The 21,879-nt window shown below is 36.6% G+C and overlaps 2 protein-coding genes across 2 annotated transcripts in view; one reads left to right on the top strand and one right to left on the bottom strand.

The window, feature by feature from the left end:
• pitx3 (paired-like homeodomain 3) lies at positions 1–14,373 on the bottom strand. Its single transcript, XM_056248186.1, has 4 exons — positions 14,125–14,373; positions 7,938–8,064; positions 5,415–5,620; positions 1–1,357 (listed from the first exon to the last, which is right to left on the bottom strand). The coding sequence occupies exons 2-4, from the start codon at positions 8,044–8,046 to the stop codon at positions 791–793; spliced, it is 882 nt and encodes a 293-aa protein (XP_056104161.1). The 5' UTR covers positions 8,047–8,064; positions 14,125–14,373; the 3' UTR covers positions 1–790.
• Positions 14,374–15,913: 1,540 nt separating this feature from the next.
• gbf1 (golgi brefeldin A resistant guanine nucleotide exchange factor 1) overlaps positions 15,914–21,879 on the top strand; it is an 87,257-nt gene continuing 81,291 nt past the window's right edge. The window contains exons 1-3 of the mRNA XM_056248187.1: positions 15,914–16,045; positions 20,252–20,354; positions 21,494–21,560. Coding sequence (XP_056104162.1) covers positions 20,259–20,354; positions 21,494–21,560 — 163 coding nt within the window. The 5' untranslated portion in view covers positions 15,914–16,045; positions 20,252–20,258. The remainder of the gene's footprint in view (positions 16,046–20,251; positions 20,355–21,493; positions 21,561–21,879) is intronic.

A 21,879-nucleotide genomic window follows, 5' to 3' on the forward strand; every position in this document is an offset into this window, starting at 1 on the left:
TTATTCATAAAAACAAATAATCATTTATTTTATTTTTAATGAGACAAAGCAGGCTACACCAGAAAAAGCTTGTTTTATAACAACTGCACTCTTACATACATTATATTACAGTCATAGACTCCATTTTTTTTAGAACACCACACAAATCTATTTACTCAATGGCTTTTTAGTTAATTCTTAAAAAAAGGTCCTAATTTTCAGAGTTTTTTTTCTTCTGTACCTCTTTTTCTTTTCATCTGAAACTACTCACTGCTAGGTTTCGTCTTGTCATCTTACAACAACCTTTGACCTCTGACCTTAGGCGAATGGAATTCACAACAAAGATTAAAATTCCGCGAGGAGGTACATCCGCTCGTGAGGAACATGCTCCTCTCATTAAAATACTACATTTCCAAGATATGTTTCTCACATACAATACAGAGTCCGTTATGTACACCGCCTCGCCTGTACCAATGGTGAGAGCAGGTATTCTGTTCGCTTTTGCAAGGTCTTCCCGTGAGTGCAGTGGAAGTGTTTAGGTCCTCTTTTGTCTCTAATCATGCAGCGGACAAAAGCTTTTAAACAGTTGGTCGGTTCAGCGACAAAGTCTCGACATGTTTTCGCACGAGTTCTTTGAGGCCTGGTCCATTGTGAGGCTCCGTTCCTCTTGAAGCTTATTCCTATTCTGTCCTTTCAGCAACCATAACAAGTTCATTGCGGGGTGATAATGCCTTGGAGTCAGATGTGGGGTTGGCTAGACAAGGGCTTGAAGTTCGGGTCAGGGTTTTTTCGAGCGCTGGACGCCGGGACTTCATACTGGCCGGTCCACAGCATACTGGCAGGGGCTTAAGTTGGACACAGGGTTCTGCACGGTCGGGTAAGCGAAGTTGGCGTGCTGTTTGGCCTTGAGCCTGAGGCTGGCCAGACTGGAGTTGCAGGTGTCTCTGTACATGTACGGGCTGGCCGTGGTGGCATAAGGGCAGGCGGCTGCTGACACCGCCGCAGAATTGAGGGTGGGGCTGTTCAGGTTGTTCAGGTTTCCCAGGTTATTGAGGCCTGAGCCCGGCACCCCTGCCACCGCCGAGGGCACCATTGAGGAGGCCATGTTCATGGAAGGGATGGAGCTGGGCGGGGAGAACATTGGCTGGGAGGACAGCGGGCTTACATTCATGGAGTTAAAGAAAGGAAAGCTTTTGGCTGATAAGGGGCTGCTGGCCAGGCTCTTAGTTGCCCAGTTGTTGTATGAATAGCCCGAGTACATGTCTTCGTACGGCTGCATGAGTCCGTTGAACTGGGCACCGAAGCCATTCTTACACAGCTCGGCTTGCTGGTTCCTCTCTCGCTTTCTCCATTTGGCGCGGCGGTTTTTAAACCACACCTGTTTAAAAGACAACGAGGAAGAGTTAGCACTGTCCACAGTCGGGACATCATTTGTCAGTGTAATTCAGGGCAATGGATTGCACTTTATTTTAAGGTGTCATTGTTACAGTGTAATTATATTAAGTAGAACTGAGTAATACTACATGCACTTACTATAGGATTAGGATTTGGTTGAGGGTTAGTTGCATGTAATTATGCATAATTTACTGTTAATACTATGGTAAGTACATGTAACATTTCTTGTAACAAGTGTTACCCTTTATTTTACAGTGTCCTTGTTACACGTTACATGTGGCTACTGTGGTAATAAGTAAATCATGCATAATTACATGCAACTAACCCTAAGTCAAAACCTAATCCTACTAACCCTTTAGTAAGTACATGTAGTTAATTATTATTACTCAGTGCTTAAATGTATACTTGCACTGTAACAATGACACCTTAAAATAAAGTGTAACCCAAAAATGTAACTTTGAATGCCATCACTCTAACAGAATATGTAGGAAAGAGCTCAACAGAACTTTAATATTCAGATTTTCTTAAACAGCCCTTCTCGTGAGATTTAAAGAATAAAAAAGTTCCGCCAGGCAGAATTTAAGTGCTTCATTTATTAAACTAATTTATTTAACTAATTTAGTTTCCCCAGTGAGAAATGTCATTAAAGAGCTTCCCTCACATTTAGTCAATTTTATATCCTATTTTTAGGGGATATTGGATGGATTAAAGTTTTAATGTGAAAAATTTAAATGAATATATTTCATTTAACTCTCTGAGAAATTATAAAGCTGTTTTCTTGTCGATCTTTTCCCTGTGAAAGTGCTCACCGACTGTAATTAGTAAAGCAAAATAAGAAAACAAGAGCTCCTTTTAAATATTAGGTTTTATTAATGTAAATAACGTCCTTTATATACAATATGTAAATCATTTCTTTTAAAAGTAACATCCATAAGAAGTAGAGACAAATTATTTCGCCTTCCTCATAACATATTTTTGAAGTTAGTAACTTAAAGAAATATGATAAATACAAGCAATCATGGGTTTTATGACTCAAGTTAATACTTGATCACTTCTGAGAAGGATTGTCTCCACATATTTCAAAAATAATCTCACTGTGATCGTACATTGCCGGATTTGTGCTTGTGTTGTAGTTGTGTTTTTTGAGAATATTTAATGACATATTTTATCCAGCATACTGTAAATGATACCAGTTTATATTGGGAGAGAGGGAATACCCTTCTCTGTGAATGTTCCACTGACACTTTGGCAATGGTGTTAAAGCCCTTCCAAAATAACTGAATGTCAAATATAGTTCAATGATCGGTGTGTTCCTTCTCTATATTTTTGGCATACATGCATATAATGGTACGAAACTTGGTAAAGGTTTTGGCACATGAAGCAAAAATCATGGACATGATTCGAAAAGATTAAACGGCCCTGAGAAAAATAGTCACACTTTTACTCCTTGCGGTCAAAAATGACCACACTGGAAATAAATGGGAAACAAATATTTATAGTAAAACATATTTTGGAGAATATACATTTCATATAAAAATGTAAAATAGTTTTTAAGTTTACATCTGTGCTCCAAAGCATTCAAGATTTATGACAGTTTAAGTTGGAAATTTCATTTTCAGGTCTATGCTCAAAAAAAGTGGCTAACGGGTAATAAATGGACTGCATAAATATAATTTAGTACCATAAAATCCCCTAAAAATACAAAATATGAAATAAAACATTTTCAAACTAAAATATAGTACATTCATTTTATTGAAAAAAAACTGAGCGCTATGTATGGATCATATATATGTAAGAGGTTATTTTGTATTGTTATTGTGTATTGTTGCATTTATTGTTTATGGATCCAATGTACTGTATTGTCAATGTAAATGCACCTCGAGTCCAAGACACATTTCCCCTTGCGGATAATAAAATGTATTTCAATTTCAAAACCAGCAGTGGCCGCATCAAATGGAGAAGAAACCTTCACAGTCATGGTGGTCCATTTTTAAAGTATCCTGGGTCAAGCTGGCATTAGGTCAGGGCCATGATTTAGGGTTTGTGTGTTTATTAGGAGCACATACTCTATCAATTGCGTAAATCAAAATGACAGCAGAAGCATGCGGAATATGTGACATAAGGTTCCAGCTGGGATTACTGACATACAAGCACAGTTCAGGAGGCCACTGATAGACATTAGGAAAGGAGTATCTCTACCTCTGTTGTTCTTTCAAAATAACAACCAAGACTGTATGCTATGTGACCTTTCCTCTGGCCAACGTGAATTTGATCCATTAGATGTGCGCCAGACAAGGAGGTAGCGATTGTATTGTCATCCATCAGAATGGAAGCCCACCTGCTCTCTTTGTGTGCTTCACCGATCAAACTTCTGCTTTTTGTTGGGACAGAAGGTCACAAACCTTTTCTAGGTTCTTCTAAACAAACTATTGTTCATGTTACATCACCGATCTCAATATAGCAGTTTTCTGGCAACAGAAGAAATGCCACAGCCAATACCAAAGCCGACGTCTTGTGTTTAAGTGTTCCTGAAAATACTGGAATAACCCAGGCCATAATAACTATAATTTATGTCCCGTGATTCAAAAGGAAGCCCTTCCATTACACACAGTATCCAAATGCACCATAGTGACAGAATAGTGAGCACTCAGAAAAAATGTTCAAAGTGTTTCCTGACTCAATTTTTAAAGAGCCATTTATGCCAAAAAGGTTTTATATAAGAAGAAATGTCTTAACCTACTGATGCTCTTCAGACATTTTTGACAAAAATTTTTTTACATTTTTTTTTTTTTTTAATTCATCTGAATGGTACGACATATGGTACAGTTTTGGCATTTAAAAAAATTCATGAACATTATTCAAAAAGGCGGTCCTGAAAAAAAAACCAGTCACACTTTTACTCCTCACGGTCAAAAATGACACATTTGGAAATGAATGGGAAACTAATTTCATCTAGTGAGAACTGCACCCAAACGAAATCTTACTGAAAGCTGAAAGTTATTAACCTAAAATTTGCAACACAAGTTGTTTGGATTTATGGCTGTGATTTTCTCACAGTTTTAGAGTAAAACCTTTTTTGGAAAATATATATTTCATATAAAAATTAAAAATAGTATTTTGTGCATTGTTCAATAAACAACAATAAACTTTATTAACAATAAAACCTTTCAACTTAGGGGGTTGAATGATTGCATTATACTAATGTATTGTGAGTTATTTAAAATTTTCTACTGATAAAGTATGTTTACGAGCTGTTTAATGCAAGTCAAATTTAAAATGAAAAATCTATTAAAACTAAATGAATTAAAATCTGTATGACCCCATGATGGAAACCTCTAAGAGGTTCTATATATGAAGCACCTGACAGTCACAGAACCTTATAACCTTTTCTTCTCAGAGTGTAACTTCTTATCTTTGTCAGTCAGCGTGTCCACTCACAGTCATTTTGATTATTACATCAACAATTGTTTTTGAACCCCATAGAGCCATATACGGATTAACCATATGGGCAACTGGGCAAGTGCTTATTTTCATTATTTTATACGTTTTTTTTTTTACAATAATTACTCTAGGTGTCAGTGTCGAAAGTTGGGTTGACGTCAAAATCCGACTTCAGACTGACCTCAACATCCGACATCGGACAGACGTTGGATTTTGGTTGGAAATGAAAGTTGACGTCAGAACCCAACGTCAGACTGACGTCAACATCCGACATCGGACAGACGTTGGATTTTAGTTGAAAATTAAAGTTGGGTTGATGTCAGAACCCAACGTCAGACTGATGTCAACATCCGACATCGGACAGACGTTGGATTTTGGTTGGAAATGAAAGTTGACGTCAGAACCCAACGTCAGACTGATGTCAACATCCGACATCGGACAGACGTTGCTGGATTTTGGTTGGAAAGTTGGGTTGACGTCAGAATGGGGGATGGGGGATCACTCTTGGTGTCAGTGCCCAGGGGCACCAAAGAGTCTTAATCCACCACTGCATAGAGCCCTACCTATCCGCAGTGGTTTAGTTTGTCAGGGACACGTACCCGTACTCTTGCTTCTGTGAGGTTGGTCCACACAGCGATCTCCTCTCGTGTGCTCATGTCAGGATAACGGTTTCTCTGAAAGGTGGCTTCGAGTTCCTGGAGCTGCTGGCTGGTAAAGTGTGTCCTTTGCCGGCGCTGTTTTTTCTTTAGAGAGCCGTCCTCTGGGTTCGACTCATCTGTGTGGTTCTGATGGGACTTCTCTGTATCTGTATGGGTCAGAGGCAAAAGCATTAATTAAACCGATACATATACGGTTAAGTCCCACAATTATCACGCTTACTTAATCTTAAAAAATTTAATGTAACTGATTATCAACTTATTTGGGTTTACAGTGCTAAACACAAAGGTCCTTAGTTTCTGTTTGCCTTGAAAGCAAGATCAAGATAAACTGCAGGGCCCAAAGTGTTTTTTGTATGTGTGATGAAAATCCTCCCTCTGTGGTGTAGAGTTCTGCAAATTGAAGACCCCACAGAAAGGGCTAAATTAGCCGGACACATAATCCTGGGATCAGCTATTAGTGACAGGGCAGGTTTGGGGCTGTTTGGCAAGAGCTTAACTCTCTAGGAGCAGTTCTAACTAATCAGCAAGCTTTCCATGGCCTCTAGGAAAACCAATAAGACATCATGCTGCCATCTGTCAGTGCACAGATACCCTTTAACTCTTACAACAGCACCTTAAACACAAGTCCCACCAAAATAAAATAGTAACAACAGTATAATAATTTTAAGAAGATAATAAGATTAATTGAATAAGTGTTCAATTAAATTAATGTATTGTAATCAACGAAATTTGGGTTTGGATTGTGTCCTATGCTAATGAGAGTATCCCGATACCCCTCATTTTCATCAGTCGCTTTGTTGTATTTCTGTCAACGCTTTAAATGCATAGATTTATCGTCAGTTGTAATTAGGTTGGTGTTTAGTCTGAATATAATATCGCGGAAATATTTTTGTCCATCAACGAGATGGATTTATGAGTAGCCTACCGTCAGAAGCTGTTGACTGAAATTAAACGTTTACCATTCGTTCAACATTATTTTGTGTGATTGTGAACATATAGCCACCCCCCAAAAAATCGTGAAATTAAATATAGTAGGCTAAAATTCATATCTTGTTTAGTATTATTTTTTTAATCCCCAATGTTGTTCAGAGTGACTTTAATTTCATGTTTGTTGCAATGTTTTTAAATGAACACATTTTGCTTAAAAACAATAGCCAATGGTGATAATAATAATACAAATAATACATTTTCAAACTATTCAATTAAATACAGTGTAGCCTAATGAATATTTAACATCTTTTTATTACAAAGCATGCACTTTTCAGAAATGCTACCCTATCGCCCCTGCCAAAAATAATGCTTCTGTTCTGAAAGAGTAAAAAATAGGCCTAAATAAAACCGTAACATCTATAAATAATTTAACAGCTTAATATAATGTGTGTGTGTTTATTTTTATTGAATTGATCCTATAAGTGGAAAAATATATTTTGGCGGAAGAATATATCTTCTTCGTTATTTAGGCTCTATTATAGAACGTTGGCTATCCGTTTGAATTTGATTTGAATTTCTAAAAAAAAAATATCAACTTTCCATAACCAAGCAACCTGGGCCGATTTTTCCGGTTAGGGATATTTAGACTTATTATCTGCTGATGGAAATTGGAATACAACTTAAAATGCTGTGCGAATACAGACACACGTTTGGCAGTTTTCAGTGTAATCGCTACACCTCCCCTATGGATATAGCAATTCAACATTGTAAACAAACCAACAACAACAACAAAAACCACGTAAACAATCAAATCGCTTTGCATTTTTAGGTTACATTTAACCTAATTTTTGCAACTGCCTGCGCGCGGACACTGTAAAACTGTAACGCGTCAGGCTTGATAAGTGTAATGTAGCTAATTTAAGCAACAATAGCTACATAGACGCTTTTATTAGTTTGTTTAGGATTAGGCCTACATAATCTTCTGTCGTGCAATGGTGTGCATATCGTCTTCAGACCTTTTGCTCTTTTCGCAGGTGTTTAGGTTTATTCGCATTGGCCTACTGACTGTCATTTGGATACCAAATTTGAGGCACAGGAATGAATAATTTATGCACCGTTCCTTCAGCACGTGACTGGCTAGCCGGGATGTTCTCCTTCAAATGGCGACTGTCATCAGTAGCCTAGCCTATAGCTACGCAGTGCTATAGAAAGACTGTCTGTAAAAGGTGGATTCAAATGACCCAAGATTATTCAAAACTACAACCAAAAGATGCGGAGCTGCATTAGCCCAATTCAACCTGCAAGCAGTGTGTCATAAATACCCAACAGAACGTGCTCAGGTACACATTAAATCATGCACTGAATTTTGAACACTGAAATATGAGGGTTTGCGTTCCGATTAATAGAAAACAAGATAGCAAATTCTGTACATATTAGGCCTATATAGTATAAAATAAACAGATTTTACATTAAAATTAAGTAGCCTACGCGTGAATGGATTTTTGTGTATTGATGATTAAACATTCTACTGACCACTGTTGTCCTGGCCTTTGCATCCCGGCTCGTGCTGAGGAGTCCCGGAGTCAGACAGAGACAGTGCCGGGCTACGGGCCTCACTGTCCGCCAGAAGGTTAAAATCCATCACCTCGACTGCCAGGCTCTGTGAACAGCACAGGGTCATATTTACATGAATGCTGATACCATATACACAAGCTCAAGCTAATACACACGAGACTGCATTGTTTGCTCAGATTCACTGCATGGGACGCAGCTCATTCTGACTTATACAATGAAATAAAAGACACAAATTATGTCTTACATTTGTTATGTGCTTGTTAGATTTCCTTAAACAGACCTATGCTATTTTCACGACTGATCAGTGTCGCTTAGGGATAGTCTATCAAAAAAGTGGGTTACACCGTAATTATACATTTAAGTGGAGTGATAATTAACAACATAGGCTACTTACTGTAGGGCTAGGATCAGGGTTTGGTTTAGGGTTAGTTGCATGTAATTATGCCTAATTTTATTACAATAGTAAATACATGTAACATAATTAAACGCATTAAAATAAAGTGTTACCACAAAATACAGGATGAACGTGATGAAATTCATAATTTTAATAATGTAGCAATTCAAAAAGTTGAATTGCTGCATTAAAAGTTGGTGGCAAAGTCACAACCTGCAGCGACAAGTTCATTACAATGTTTCAACAACCTTGGATATTATTTATGATGAAGAAAATTGAGTAATTTAACAGAATAGAAATGATTGCAATGTTGGGTTAAAAGGATGGAAACAAAGATGTTTTTAAAGCTGTACGGCATAATGATGAAAAATGTTTTTACACTCAGATACACAGATTTTAAACAAACGTTATAGTATTTTAATTAAGTTAAATGAGGTATATAAACTAAACAATGATTTTGTCAATGCTTTCGCTAAATAGCCAGGCCTTTTTAGGCCTATTTTTATTGTTAATTGCTTTTGATAATATTTTCCTGCGCAAAAAGTAGTAGGCTACAAGCGAAACAGAGATGAAAAAAAAAAAAATCGAACCCCCCAAAATAAGACATAAACCTAAATAAATAAACCCCTGCGAAAAAAATCTGAAAAGCTATTAAACCGAATGTGCAATAAGAAGTGAAAATGAACACTTATTTGCATGTTTCATCATATCAAATGAGATGTAGTAATAAAAGCCAGCTCATTTGCTTTGTGTTGCAAATCTCCAAGTTGCCAGGTAGGGTTCATCCGTTTACTAGGCCGGCTACTGTATAGCACTCTTTACGTCTGAAAACGTTTTGGACTAGACACCGATCAATCAAAGTTCAAAATTACGTGAACCAAAAGCTTTAAATAGCAGCCTCGTAATAGAGCTTAAAATAACATCTCGTTTATTTATGTGACAGCAGCTACACCCCAGAGATATAGAAACATAATCACTCTCTTTGGAATCTGTTATGTGACTGGATGAAGCCAACGGCGCAGAAACTCGCGCGCCGACGAGAGTTTACGGAACTAAACGACAAAACATGTGATTTCCTCTCTTTTTATTTCCTGCTGGGTTTCACCTCTCTTGAAGGATTCGTAGACTGTTAGAGGTGTGAAGGTTTGACTGATAGCCTAACCTCGTAAATGAAACGAGATTCACACTTAAAATAAAAATAAAATAATAATTAGGCCTACATTCTCATTTTTCTTCACATCTTAGAACTCCAAAATAGCCTATTCTCTTGATTGAATTCTTTTCTATTGCCGTCTTAAATTAATATATGTAATGATGAACACACACAAAACACATAGCCTATGGTTTCTCATTTTCCAACATCAATCAAATAGCCTATATGGAAAACATTTTTACCAGTTAAAGATTACGCAAATATATTTCATATTAACATATAGTTTAGCCAATGGGTCTCATACATTTTTCCAAAGAGCGCGTACTTCGTAAATTTCGACGTTTCCAAAATCATCGTTATCAAAACATTTGTAATAAACGAACGAATCGGACAACTATGACTTGTGCAACTTCAGCAGATCTTTCTCCTTGCTTTCACGGAGATGAAAGGGCAATAAATATACTTGCATTCAATTAGAATCTACTATATAGGCTACGAAAAAATATAAGTAGGGTTAAACAATTAATTTAGAACGATATCTGCGCATGCCACATGACAAGACTGCATTTATGACAGATCACAATGCATAATATGGGCCTACTTTGATTAACACAACTAATTGCTATAAAAAGATAATATATTTTTTTTAAATTAGAGGTTTATTGATTTCACATATATTATTCTGACTCTGCGATAAGTTTTAATAAACATTTTTTTTATCAAAAGAACAAGCTAAATGAGCGCCCTTGTTTTCTATCGCCACATTCTTCATTCAGTGACATTGTAATGTGTGTAGGCTACCATGGTTTAAGTGATGCTTTTAAAATAATAAATAGCCTATGCTTAATAACTTTTCAGATCCATATCCATAAACTTGCTGAGGGGTTTAGGGAAAGTTTTGACCTTAGCTCAGCACCATATCCGACAGCTCCATACGGACAAGTTTGCAAATCAGCCATTTCTCAATGTTATATAACATTGGTGGTGATGACCGACTTTTCCATCATTAGAACTTATGAGTAATTAACAATAGCGTCTCATTACGGTCCAGTAATCTAATTTAATCAGTTAGTGGAATGTTTTAACTTTTTGCTAAATATATTCATGATTATGATAAATGGAAGAGCATAATTCATCTTTCTTTCTTATAGTCATGCGCAATCAATAATGGCTTGGAATCCTCCATCCATTAGAAGAAACAAACAAGTGCATAGTGAAAATTCAGGAAGTGATCAGTATTCATGAGGTGACAGAGCCTGCTCTGGGGAGATTATCAGTGGTGATAAATAACAAACCAACATGTTAGTATCACTGATTATGAACTTTTTCTACCAAAGCACTGTTTAGCCTACTTATGATGCCTTTTTCAGAGTCCCTAATTAGGTTTTGTAACCAGATAACAAGGCTTAGAGGCCTAGATATAATACAACAAATCCTTAAGAACAAACATTTGGATAACAAAGCAGGGTGTCCTGTTAAAACATAATGATTTGTTGTAGTGTGCACAGGACAGCATGCCATTTGATTTGACATATTTTTGTCTTGCGCTGTCTGTGGTGTAATTTGGCCTATAAATGAAATAAACCAATTAGCATTCATTCATTAATCAAGATTCTCTTTTACTTTCTAACTCCACTTTATTTATTAAACAAATTTATCAATTTTTAAGATACAATATCCTCATAGTCACTTTTATCTTTAATCTAATAAACAATTGAGGTAACTTGCCTTGTAAATGCAGCTGGTTTAGGAGGCTATCACGAGAAAGCAGAATTACAACTTCAGATGCTGTTTCTTTTGCTATAGCTTTGTTCCCAATGACATAAGCTGGTTATTTCATCCAGAGAAAGGTGTCAATGAAACCCCCCACCCCAGCCAGGACTTGTGACATTATTACATTTCAAACTCTATCAAGGGTCCTCTAAGGATTGTGGGCCAACAAGGCTGATAGATTTCTTAAATGTAAAAAAAAATTGGAGAGACCAAATGGGAAAGTGACCTGGCTTTTCTGACCTTGTCTATCTTAGGCTATATAATCAATTGTTCAAATTAATGTTCAAAAGTTTTGTTTTATTTTCAAATTGTTAAAAGGCTAAAATGCACTAATAATTTTATAGGCTACATTTTCTGTGAAATAAAGTTTGGCTCAAACTTTATGTATCTCTTCGGTGGCACACACCATTTGTTGGGAAATTTATGCTGCCTTTGAGATATCGGTACTGACATGGCTCAGGGAATTCTTCCCAGTGAGGAGGCAGTTTATTTATATACACGACATCGATCTCATTAAAATATATATATCTAATAAGAGAAGAGATAATAGAGGTAAATCCTCTCGTTTTTCAGAAGATTGCTGGGTCCATCTGTTGGTTCGACAGAGGCAGACAGCATACATTTCCACGGGCTGCCGCATTATCTCAGGAATTATTCATAAACGCGTTTAGAATTAATTCCTTGGATTAAGAGTTGATTAAGATGTGTGTCACTTTGCTGTCTGAGAACTTATTAAGGGCCCACTCGAGCCGGCGGCAGATGGAATTTCTACCCAATGTTTGTAGATGTTAATTTCTCCCCTCCTAACATCCATTTGCATTTGGCTGTGTATGTCAAAGCGCGGCTTTTCCTGCACGCACAGCTCCGAATATCCGTGTAGGAGATGCTCATCTCACTCACTATATAAGATCGGGCGTGTTTTTATTAGGCTACATTACGCGGTACGCACGCGCCATTCGACTGAGATACTAATGTTTTTGGTATTGAAATTATAACATTAACAAATATTCTTGATATTTGTTTGTTAGCAAAATGTGAAGAAAGTAAAGGCTTAGGCTATAATAAACTTGGATTTTCAATTTAAAGTAGGCTAAACTGACTTAAAAAATAGTTTAATGTTATAACATAAAAAAAAGTTGCAAATTGCGTAACTTATTTTGATGAGTTAAAGCAATGTAAAAACATAGGCTATGTTGTCATAACTTATTGATCATATAGTTGTTGTTTTTTTACAGTGATATGGCCTCAGCTGAAGCCGAAGTACACAGGCTTGTTTGTGTTTGTGTATAGGCTATTATATCCCCACTGAAAGCAACATGAGAAGACATGACCAAACACAAGCGTCACGCATTGTTCTGCCTGTGTGGTTTAACCACACACATATGAACTGTTTTGATTGTTGTTGTTTTTAGCTATTTTGTTTTAAACGATATTTAGCGGTTATGATTGGCTTTTGAACGCTTGTTGTAGCTATATTAAAAAAATCGTTGAAATAAAAACAAGCATTCGTCATAAACAAGAGAACTAGGCCTATATAGGCTATAGCCTACTGAAATAAAATACAACTTAGACTAAATAAACAGTATACACGAAATGGAGCCTATATTCCGATTATTTTTTGTATTTTGATACACCGGCAAAAATGTTTCGGTCAATCTTGTTTGACTATTTGGCCGCATGTAAATTTAGATAAACAGGTGCGTTTGCTTGAGTATTTTTATAGGCTATTTTACATTTTCAGAAATGCCCCCAAACCCTGGCTGAAGCTAGGCTAATGTAGCCTATATGTAGAAATTGCTGCATGCCATTGTTCCTTTATTCCAATTTTATAAACCGAGCTGTTTTAAAATATTATCTGAATATTTGTTTTATTCGTTTTTATAAGAAATAACTGAGCTCAGTGCGCGCGGGTATCTTGGGTTTGGAGCACAATCAGTTTGTATAGGCTAAATGCATTAATATTTTGACTATAGATAGGCTATAGCCTAGCAATCCCGGAAAAACGTTAAATGATATGCAGCAATATAAAAAGAGAAATTCAAAGATATTGAGGTTTTATTAGGCTACAAATGTAGTTTTTGTAATACAATGCGAGTTAAACACAATTGTCAAAAAAGATGTAGGCTAACAAAAGTTTTACAAACCGCCGCCAATTCAATTAAATTTATCTGAAGGCACAAATCGGCTAACTTAACTCACAATCAATGTAAGCTTTTAGTTTAACATACAACTACTTTAAAACATTATCTAAAGCATCCCACAAGCCAGCATATTAACTGAAAACAATTAATAATAAAAATAAAAAAACAGGGTTTAAATCAAAATTATCCCAAATGCAGATATCATAGAAACTTTTGATTTTTTTCTTAATGAAAGGGATTGTGATATCAAGTTAAAAAATTGCTTCTGATCATCTAGGGTTATTATTTAAAATATTGTCTAATAAATCAATATATAGGCTAACCGTATAATATTAAGAAAGCATGACCCGACACGATATTGCATATTTTAAAGTTAAAGATTAGCCTAGCCTACATGTTGTACTGAGGTTTGTACATTTCGGCACATCCGGACATCATCACATCAACTTCAGCCCGATGATAAACGCTCGGTCGTCCTGTGTTTCTCCTCAGTCGCCGATCAAAACGGATCTTCATCTCTACGGCTTTGGAGCACCATGCCATATCAGCTAAATGTGCTGGGATCTATTTAGTCTGACACGACAGGTATATTTTTGAGAGACTGGAAGGAGACAACATCCCCACAGCTCCTCCATCGCACGAGAGCATCAGCACCACAGTGATTTTTGTCATGCATCTACTCACATGAATCCCGGTCTAGTGGAGGTAATCCTCGGAAAATGTACAACTCTTGCGTACAACGCGTGTTAGCTGCTTTTCTGAAACGATGCAGTCGTCATGTAGAAAGTTCCTTAGGATGGGCAAATGAAAAGAGACAGTTTCCCCTTTCTCTCTCTCGGTGTTGCCTGTCATAAGTTTGCAGAGGAGAGTGAAGGCTCGATCCCCATGCAGAGGGGAACTGACTTTATGCTAAATATCTCGTGCGACAGGTCCGCGGCAGCAATGAATGCCCACCCCTTGACTCTCTCTCTCTCTCTCTCTCTCTCTCTCTCTCTCTCTCTCTCTCTCTCTCTCTCTCTCTCTCTCTCTCTCTCTCTCTCTCTCTCTCTCTCTCTCTCTCTCTCTCTCTCTCTCTCTCTCTCTCTCTCTCTCTCTCTCTCACGCTCTTTTTCAGTCTCTCACACATGCGCTCGCTAAACATACGCACAGTAAATCAAGGTTTCAGTCAGTCACCCTGAGCTACCTTCCACAGTTTCTCCAAAACCTTTGATTTAAACATGAACATTCATAGATGAGTTAGTTCTGTTGTCTGAATAGAATATTTTTCTCAACCCCACATAGGACGTTTCCTCAAACACTCTTAAAATAAAGGGTTTTAGCTGGCATTCATGGTTCCATAAAGAACCTTTAACAATCATGGAACCTTTCAAATGGACAAAAGGATATTTTGGAAAATCCTCTTCAGATTATTACAAAACAAAACCTACTAAGAAATTTGGTTCTCTGAAAGGTTCTTCATGGCATCTTTTGGAACCTTATTTTTAATCTAGCCTATTTAAATAAAGAATAGCCTATAGCCTAAAAAAAACAAAACAAATAAAACCATGCCTAAGTCAGTTGTAGTCTAAAGCAGATGTGTGCAGATTTGATTCTCTTTAAAGGACATTCAGGGGGTTTAATACTAATCGACCCATAATTTTCGTCCGTTTTGCGTGAAACTCCACGACTACGGTAAGCTGCTATCTCAAGTTACTTCGCATTTTCGTAATGTTTCTTTATCACGCAAATGTACGCAGCCTAATGCACGTCTCATTCAAAGAGAAAACAGACACATCATAATAAAAACTAAATAAAAACGAAATAACTGTTTCATGGTTCCGGCTATATGACATATTGTAGAAATGCTGATATTCTTTGACTCTGAAGATGTAGCTTTGTTGCATAGCCTATTTCTGCTGATGTTTCTTTGATACACAACACGACGTTATAGATTATGGATAGATTTCATACCCCACCTGCAGTCAAGCAATAGCTACTGCCCTGCTTGAGCAAAGTTCTTGAATGTGGATATAAACTTTTGTGCATCATTCCAATTATTTTAATCACTAGGTGTATGCTATTCCTGTTAGCAGAAACCTTCATATACCTTCTCAACTGGTTTGCAGCATTGACATAAGTTTCTGTATTGACGTGTATTGTTCATTTCTGTCCCGTGTTTATGAAGTGAACGCCTCCGTCATGCTGTTTCGTCATCAGTGTAGTTCAACCAACCCTGTTCGGATGTGATTTCACCAAAGAGCCGCCCCATTTTAAACACGAACCCGAGAATATTAATGTTACAACAATGATACACAGTTTTATTGGCTTTGAAATATATAAACACGTAAAACTAGCCGTTTAAAAGTAAGCGAATTATTTGTGATTGCTTCGAAATAGCGATAATAATCTACTTTAAATACACGGGAAGTAAGACCTAGAGTCAGAAGACCATTGGCTGAAACAGCTGTCAGTTGACAGGAAGTATCATGTTAGTGTGCGCCTACACCATTTCCACGTCAGTAAGTTTGCCTGTGGTGGAGATTACCTACCGGTGACAGAATATCTGTCTAGTGATATAACAGAAAAACATCAGGGCATGACAACTCTACGTGGAACTGTCTAAAATGTAAGCCTTTATTCAACGCAGTCATTGCTGCATTATTACTTGTCTGTACGCTTTTGGCAGCCCGCTAAACTAGTTAGCCAAACGAGTGGAAATGAATCTGAACGCCATTTTGGATTCGCTGCCACAGAGTCAACAGGAGTGTTTTCATGTTTTTCTGTTTTCTGGCAGACGCGTGCACGCAGAAAGAGACACAAGCTCTTATAAAACAAAACGAGGTCTCATTTCACACGTTTATATGTGCAGTTTAGCAGCAGTAGTCAGCATGACAAACCAATTGCTAGCTTGTTGACAGGTTGGTTGGATGCATCATCAGCTCTGTTGATTATTCATAAGTCTTTTGTTTTTCTCATTCATAGTCGCACATCAACGTAGAAGATATGTGGAAGATATATGCTCATTTTGTGATCATTTGCAGGTCGCTTATCACGGTGTACTTTGCCCTTGACAAGCTTTGCTAGCAAGCTCGCTAAGCTTATTGGCCTACTGATCAATTCAGCTATAATCTATTCCCACTCCTCGTCAACCTTTGTACATCGTACAGCGCAGTGAGACAGACTGTTTGTTATCTAGATGCTGTACTAATACTGTTCAAGATAACGGATCTATTGCTGTGTACCTGATGGCTGTCAGTCATGAAGATGTGCTATAGCATCATGATGCTGGTTGTTAGTAACTTACGTGGCCATCATCACTGAATGACCCGGGCCCTCTTGTAAGAGAGCATTCAAGTTGTGCTTCATTAGATGGGTTGATGTTTATGCTCCGATATTTGACTTTAGAGTTACATAACTTCTCTTCATTATGCGTAGGTTCAGACGAGGATGCTGTATGTACTAACTTACACTGTAGATGCAGTGTATACACTGATGTAAGAGAATGTGAAACTCAGTGTGGAACCCTTTTTTTATTTAAAGAAACATACTGAGCTAAAATATGCAATTTTGTGCAGTTGCTGATATTTATGACTAAATTCTGATAGCTTGTAATGTACAACCAATGAGATTTTTACAACCATACAGAAGACTTCTTTCATAAAATGCAAATATCAGTTGACAGATTTGACACTAGATAATATTTAAATGCTTAGTTTTATCATCAAAGCTCTGTAGTTTTATTGTGGGGGTCAAAACATGTAATGCAATGCAATCCAATGATGATTGAGAGATGTACAAATAAATGTTCCTCAAAAGCCTAGTATTTGATACTCACATTTTAACATGACTTTTCTAAAAGAAAAATGTATGGATAATTTGATATTAATTCTGAAATTTATGATTTCAAATACCCCGGCCCGCATATAGATAACGGCTTTCTGATTCCCGCAAATTATAGGCCTATAGATAGAGTATGCGGGCTTGCTAATTCAAAAGTGAATGTGAAATGTTATAAACTGTTATGTTATATCTAGTCATTATAGAGTGATTCAGGGATGATGTCAAAACTCATAGAGTAATTCACCGGTGGTTCCCTCGAGAATTTCCTATGGGATTCTAAAATGGGGTTTTTCAATTTATTAGTAAAATAAGGTCTGCGGTAAACATTAACTTGACGATACTTGAACATTTTGCTCTGCAACATCAACTGCACTTGTTCACATCCCAAACATTCTTATACTTATATCAAGGTGACCACTGGTGAATTAGTACTTCTGGGTTTTGACGTCATCCCTGCACCACTCTGTTGTGAATCCCATAATACCATGGGTTTGATGGGTTTAAGTTTAAACTTACAAGTACATGAGCCAAACATTTGCAAGTCTTTTTTATAAGATATAGGCTATTGGAAATACTTTCTGAAGTTTCTATAAGTACGTTTGCTTGGTCATACAGAGCCTCTTTGATCCTCAAAGTTGCATGTATGGTCTGATTTCCAATATTATTGGGGGTTTTTTTTGGAGACATATTAAAAAAAATTTGGATTTCTGTGCTGCCTTTCTTGCCCCCACAAGACACTATATGGCATAATGAAGTCTGAGCTGATTCTACCTGTCTGCTGCATTGTCTGATGCTTTACACAGAGATTACCTCTAGCTTAAGCTCTGGTCTAGAATCGCTGGTCTAGTTGAGCTGTCCGACTAGGATGATCATATATAACAGTGTTTCCCCTACCCCCGAAAGAATGACAAAAATATATCCCCCCCCCCCCAAAAAAAAAACAGACGCGCGAGCTCCATCTAGTAACTTTAACGCCTATGATTTTTGCGACGCATAATACGCGGACGATTGTTTTAAAATGAATAAATACACTTAAAATCAAATCGCGATATTACGGAAGCCCTGAAACACAACGTAAAAAAAAAAAGGTAAAAAAAATAATAATAATTCTAGCATTTCGAGATTAAAGTCGAAGCATTTCGAGATTAAAGTCGAAGCATTTCGAGATTAAAGTCGAAGCATTTCGAGATTAAAGTCGAAGCATTTCGAGATTAAAGTCGAAGCATTTCGAGATTAAAGTCGAAGCATTTCGAGATTAAAGTCGAAGCATTTCGAGATTAAAGTCGAAGCATTTCGAGATTAAAGTCGAAGCATTTCGAGATTAAAGTCGAAGCATTTCGAGATTAAAGTCGAAGCATTTCGAGATTAAAGTCGAAGCATTTCGAGATTAAAGTCGAAGCATTTCGAGATTAAAGTCGAAGCATTTCGAGATTAAAGTCGAAGCATTTCGAGATTAAAGTCGAAGCATTTCGAGATTAAAGTCGAAGCATTTCGAGATTAAAGTCGAAGCATTTCGAGATTAAAGTCGAAGCATTTCGAGATTAAAGTCGAAGCATTTCGAGATTAAAGTCGAAGCATTTCGAGATTAAAGTCGAAGCATTTCGAGATTAAAGTCGAAGCATTTCGAGATTAAAGTCGAAGCATTTCGAGATTAAAGTCGAAGCATTTCGAGATTAAAGTCGAAGCATTTCGAGATTAAAGTCGAAGCATTTCGAGATTAAAGTCGAAGCATTTCGAGATGTCTTCGTAGAAGTTTGTAGACTGTACAGATGAAAACACTTTTCAGACTGGATGGAGTTATCCAGCTTGATATCTGAGGAAATCGCGGGTCCGGCCAAATGATTGGATACAGAATGATGCACTTAAAATGTATGCAGAAAGGATTTACGGTGAAGAGCGAGACAGATCTGTTAAGCGTTCTCGACCCAGATGCCGTTGCCTATAGACGAGCACGAAGACACGTAGGCTTCGAGTCAACGCGCCACATAAAGTTTGGACCAGGATTGTGGTACCTACCTACTCCGGCGGAGTCTTTGTGCTTGTCTAATAGGTGTCCTAAAACAAATGGCAATGCCATGTTGTTAGATTAGCACCTGTAGAATTTCCTTTTGTTGAAACCCCAGATAAAAGTAAAAAGCTATTATTATATTTAGATCCATCAGAAGCAGTTCGACTTCACTTTTTTTTTTTAAATAAATAAATAAATAAGAACTTCTACGGAAGACTGTATTCTCGTAACTCCATTCTCGAAATATTTCGACTATTCTCTAAATATTCAGACTTTATTCTCAAAATATTTAGACTTTATTCTCGAAATGCTAGATTTTTTTTTTTTACAGATTTTTTTTATGTTGCGGTTCAGGGCTTCAGTACGATATAGACTAGTGTGTGTGTGAATATTAAACTGCAAGAAGACTATTTAAATACAAATCCTGAATGGATTGGTGAATGAATGGTGCAGACGACTTGCAGTTTCATTTACACACACACACTGAAGCACGAATGATGCTCGCGCTGTTCTTTGCCTATATGAGGACACGAATGCATGAACTTCAGTCTCTAGATCCGCTCTGAAAGTCACTTCGTGAGCATTTAACCGCTTCATTTGAGAACAAAAGTTTGTTTAATTTCATATGATTAAAAGAAATTAATATTTTATGACTTATTTTGATTACCAGACAAAACACAACACTGAATTTGTGTGAAAAAAAAAACATGTCATAGAATTTTTAATGTTGTATAAGTTTAATAATTGTATAAGTTTCATGATTTCAATTAATTAGACATGCTTTTTGATTACTAAACATTTTACACTACGTATCCGCAACGCCCGCTCCGCGACGCTAGTAGTTTCGGGGGGTCTACCACCCCCCCGAAAAAAAAACTCCAGGAAACACTGTATAATGTGTATGTCTCTCTCTGGACATCAGTAAAAGATGTATTTTTGAGATTATTACTTGTGTGTAATTGCATATCTCTAATTGCACTCTAGATTCACTATGGTGGACAAGAATATATACATCGTTCAAGGGGAGATTTCTGTTGTTGTTTCTGCTATCAAGAGGAACTCTAGATGGAGTACCCATACTCCATTGGTAAGTGATCCAGTTTCGATTTATTTTAAGAACATTGTAATTATCTGAAATGTAGGGTCTGATGTCCCATTATAGATATTTGAAGTGATATTTAGCCTGACCATATACTGATCTTAGTCACTCCGTCTATGGTGATTTGTAATATATAAAATCTGTTGTTATGAGGACACATTTAATGGCCATATGTTTCTCAAAATTCTTGAATATTTAAGTTATTGGGATAGTAAAGTTATTGCTGAAATTGATAAGGCGATAAATATTTTCACGTTATAGGCTAGCTGGTAACAGATAATTCTATAGCTTTGTCTAAAAGAAAAAAGAAAACATTCAGATCAGTTGTTTAAATGCTAAAAGTGAGTTTAGGCATTAATTCAATTCACTTGTTTTATTTGTATAGTGCTTTTTTTACAATACATATCGTTTCATAGCATCTTTTCAGAAAATGCATGTCTACATTACAATTTGTGATCTGTTATCAGAGGTGACTGTCCTAGTTATATATTTCAGAAATGTACATATGCAAATCACGCTGTTAGCTATTACGGTAATTTAATGTATTAATTTAAGGCAGAAACAATGAGCTCATTGAAGTAAAGAATACATGTAGTTAACAAATGATAAGGATATATAGAAATATTTTGTATCATACCATTTAAATGTACAGCATGAAAACTAGATATTCATTTTGAGATGTGCTAAAGATTACATTTAAGATTTAACAGTGTAATGTTAAATGTTTTTTAAGGGTGCTTTCGGAGAACAGCGTTCACATCATCCAAACGAACCGAACTCTAATGTCAATCAAACCTGGGTACATACAGTACCAAAAGTGCTAGTGTGAAAGCACCCTAAGATGAAGTTTAAGTGAGTGTTAAATGTTGGCAAAGGTAAATGTAATAGTAATAATAATAATAATAATAGGAGAAATTTGCAGGCCGAGTTAAATATCCAATATCAACCCATATAGAATATAATATCACCAATCGATGAAAAATCTCTAATATTGGTCAATAACTGATAAGGTATCATACATAATGCATCCCATATTTAAATAACATATCAAATGATATTGTTAGTGAAATCATAATATGACAAGTTGCTAACTAGAATGCTAAAATGATTTTCTCATTCTTTGACAGGATGAAGAACAGGACCCACTACTCAACAGCTTCAGCCACTTGAAAGACACCCTCAATAACATAAAAGGTTAGACTTTATCATTTAATTTTGAACATCTAATTTTGACCAAACTCCGGATTGCAGTAAATGAGTAATTAACTAAAATGGTTACTGAAAAAGGTGTCTGGACAGTTTTCTGTCCTTTAGTAGTCCGTTTATCCAGCCTCTTCGTTTTGTAACAGTAGCTGTTGAAATGCCCTTTTCCATCTAAATCCTCATAATACATATTTTTGTTGACAAGTCTTAAACGCAAGCATTTTGCCACAGCACCATTTTTTCGTTTCCTTTATTTAAGACTAGACTGAACCACGCCAGACGGGATCAAACTAAACAGACTAATTTATCA

The sequence above is a fragment of the Rhinichthys klamathensis genome, unplaced genomic scaffold, assembly GCF_029890125.1.
Source record: "Rhinichthys klamathensis goyatoka isolate OS25496 unplaced genomic scaffold, OSU_Roscu_1.1 h1tg000053l_1, whole genome shotgun sequence".
In the NCBI taxonomy this organism is placed as follows: Eukaryota; Metazoa; Chordata; class Actinopteri; order Cypriniformes; family Leuciscidae; genus Rhinichthys; species Rhinichthys klamathensis.

Excerpts from the sequence above, each read along its gene's own strand:
- pitx3 (XM_056248186.1), bottom strand. The coding sequence starts at position 8,046 with ATGGATTTTAACCTTCTGGCGGACAGTGAGGCCCGTAGCCCGGCACTG. Across the intron at positions 5,621-7,937 it reads CAAAGGCCAGGACAACAGTG|ATACAGAGAAGTCCCATCAG; the intron begins GTCAGTAGAATG and ends TGACCCATACAG. Across the intron at positions 1,358-5,414 it reads TCACAGAAGCAAGAGTACGG|GTGTGGTTTAAAAACCGCCG; the intron begins GTACGTGTCCCT and ends TCTTTTAAACAG.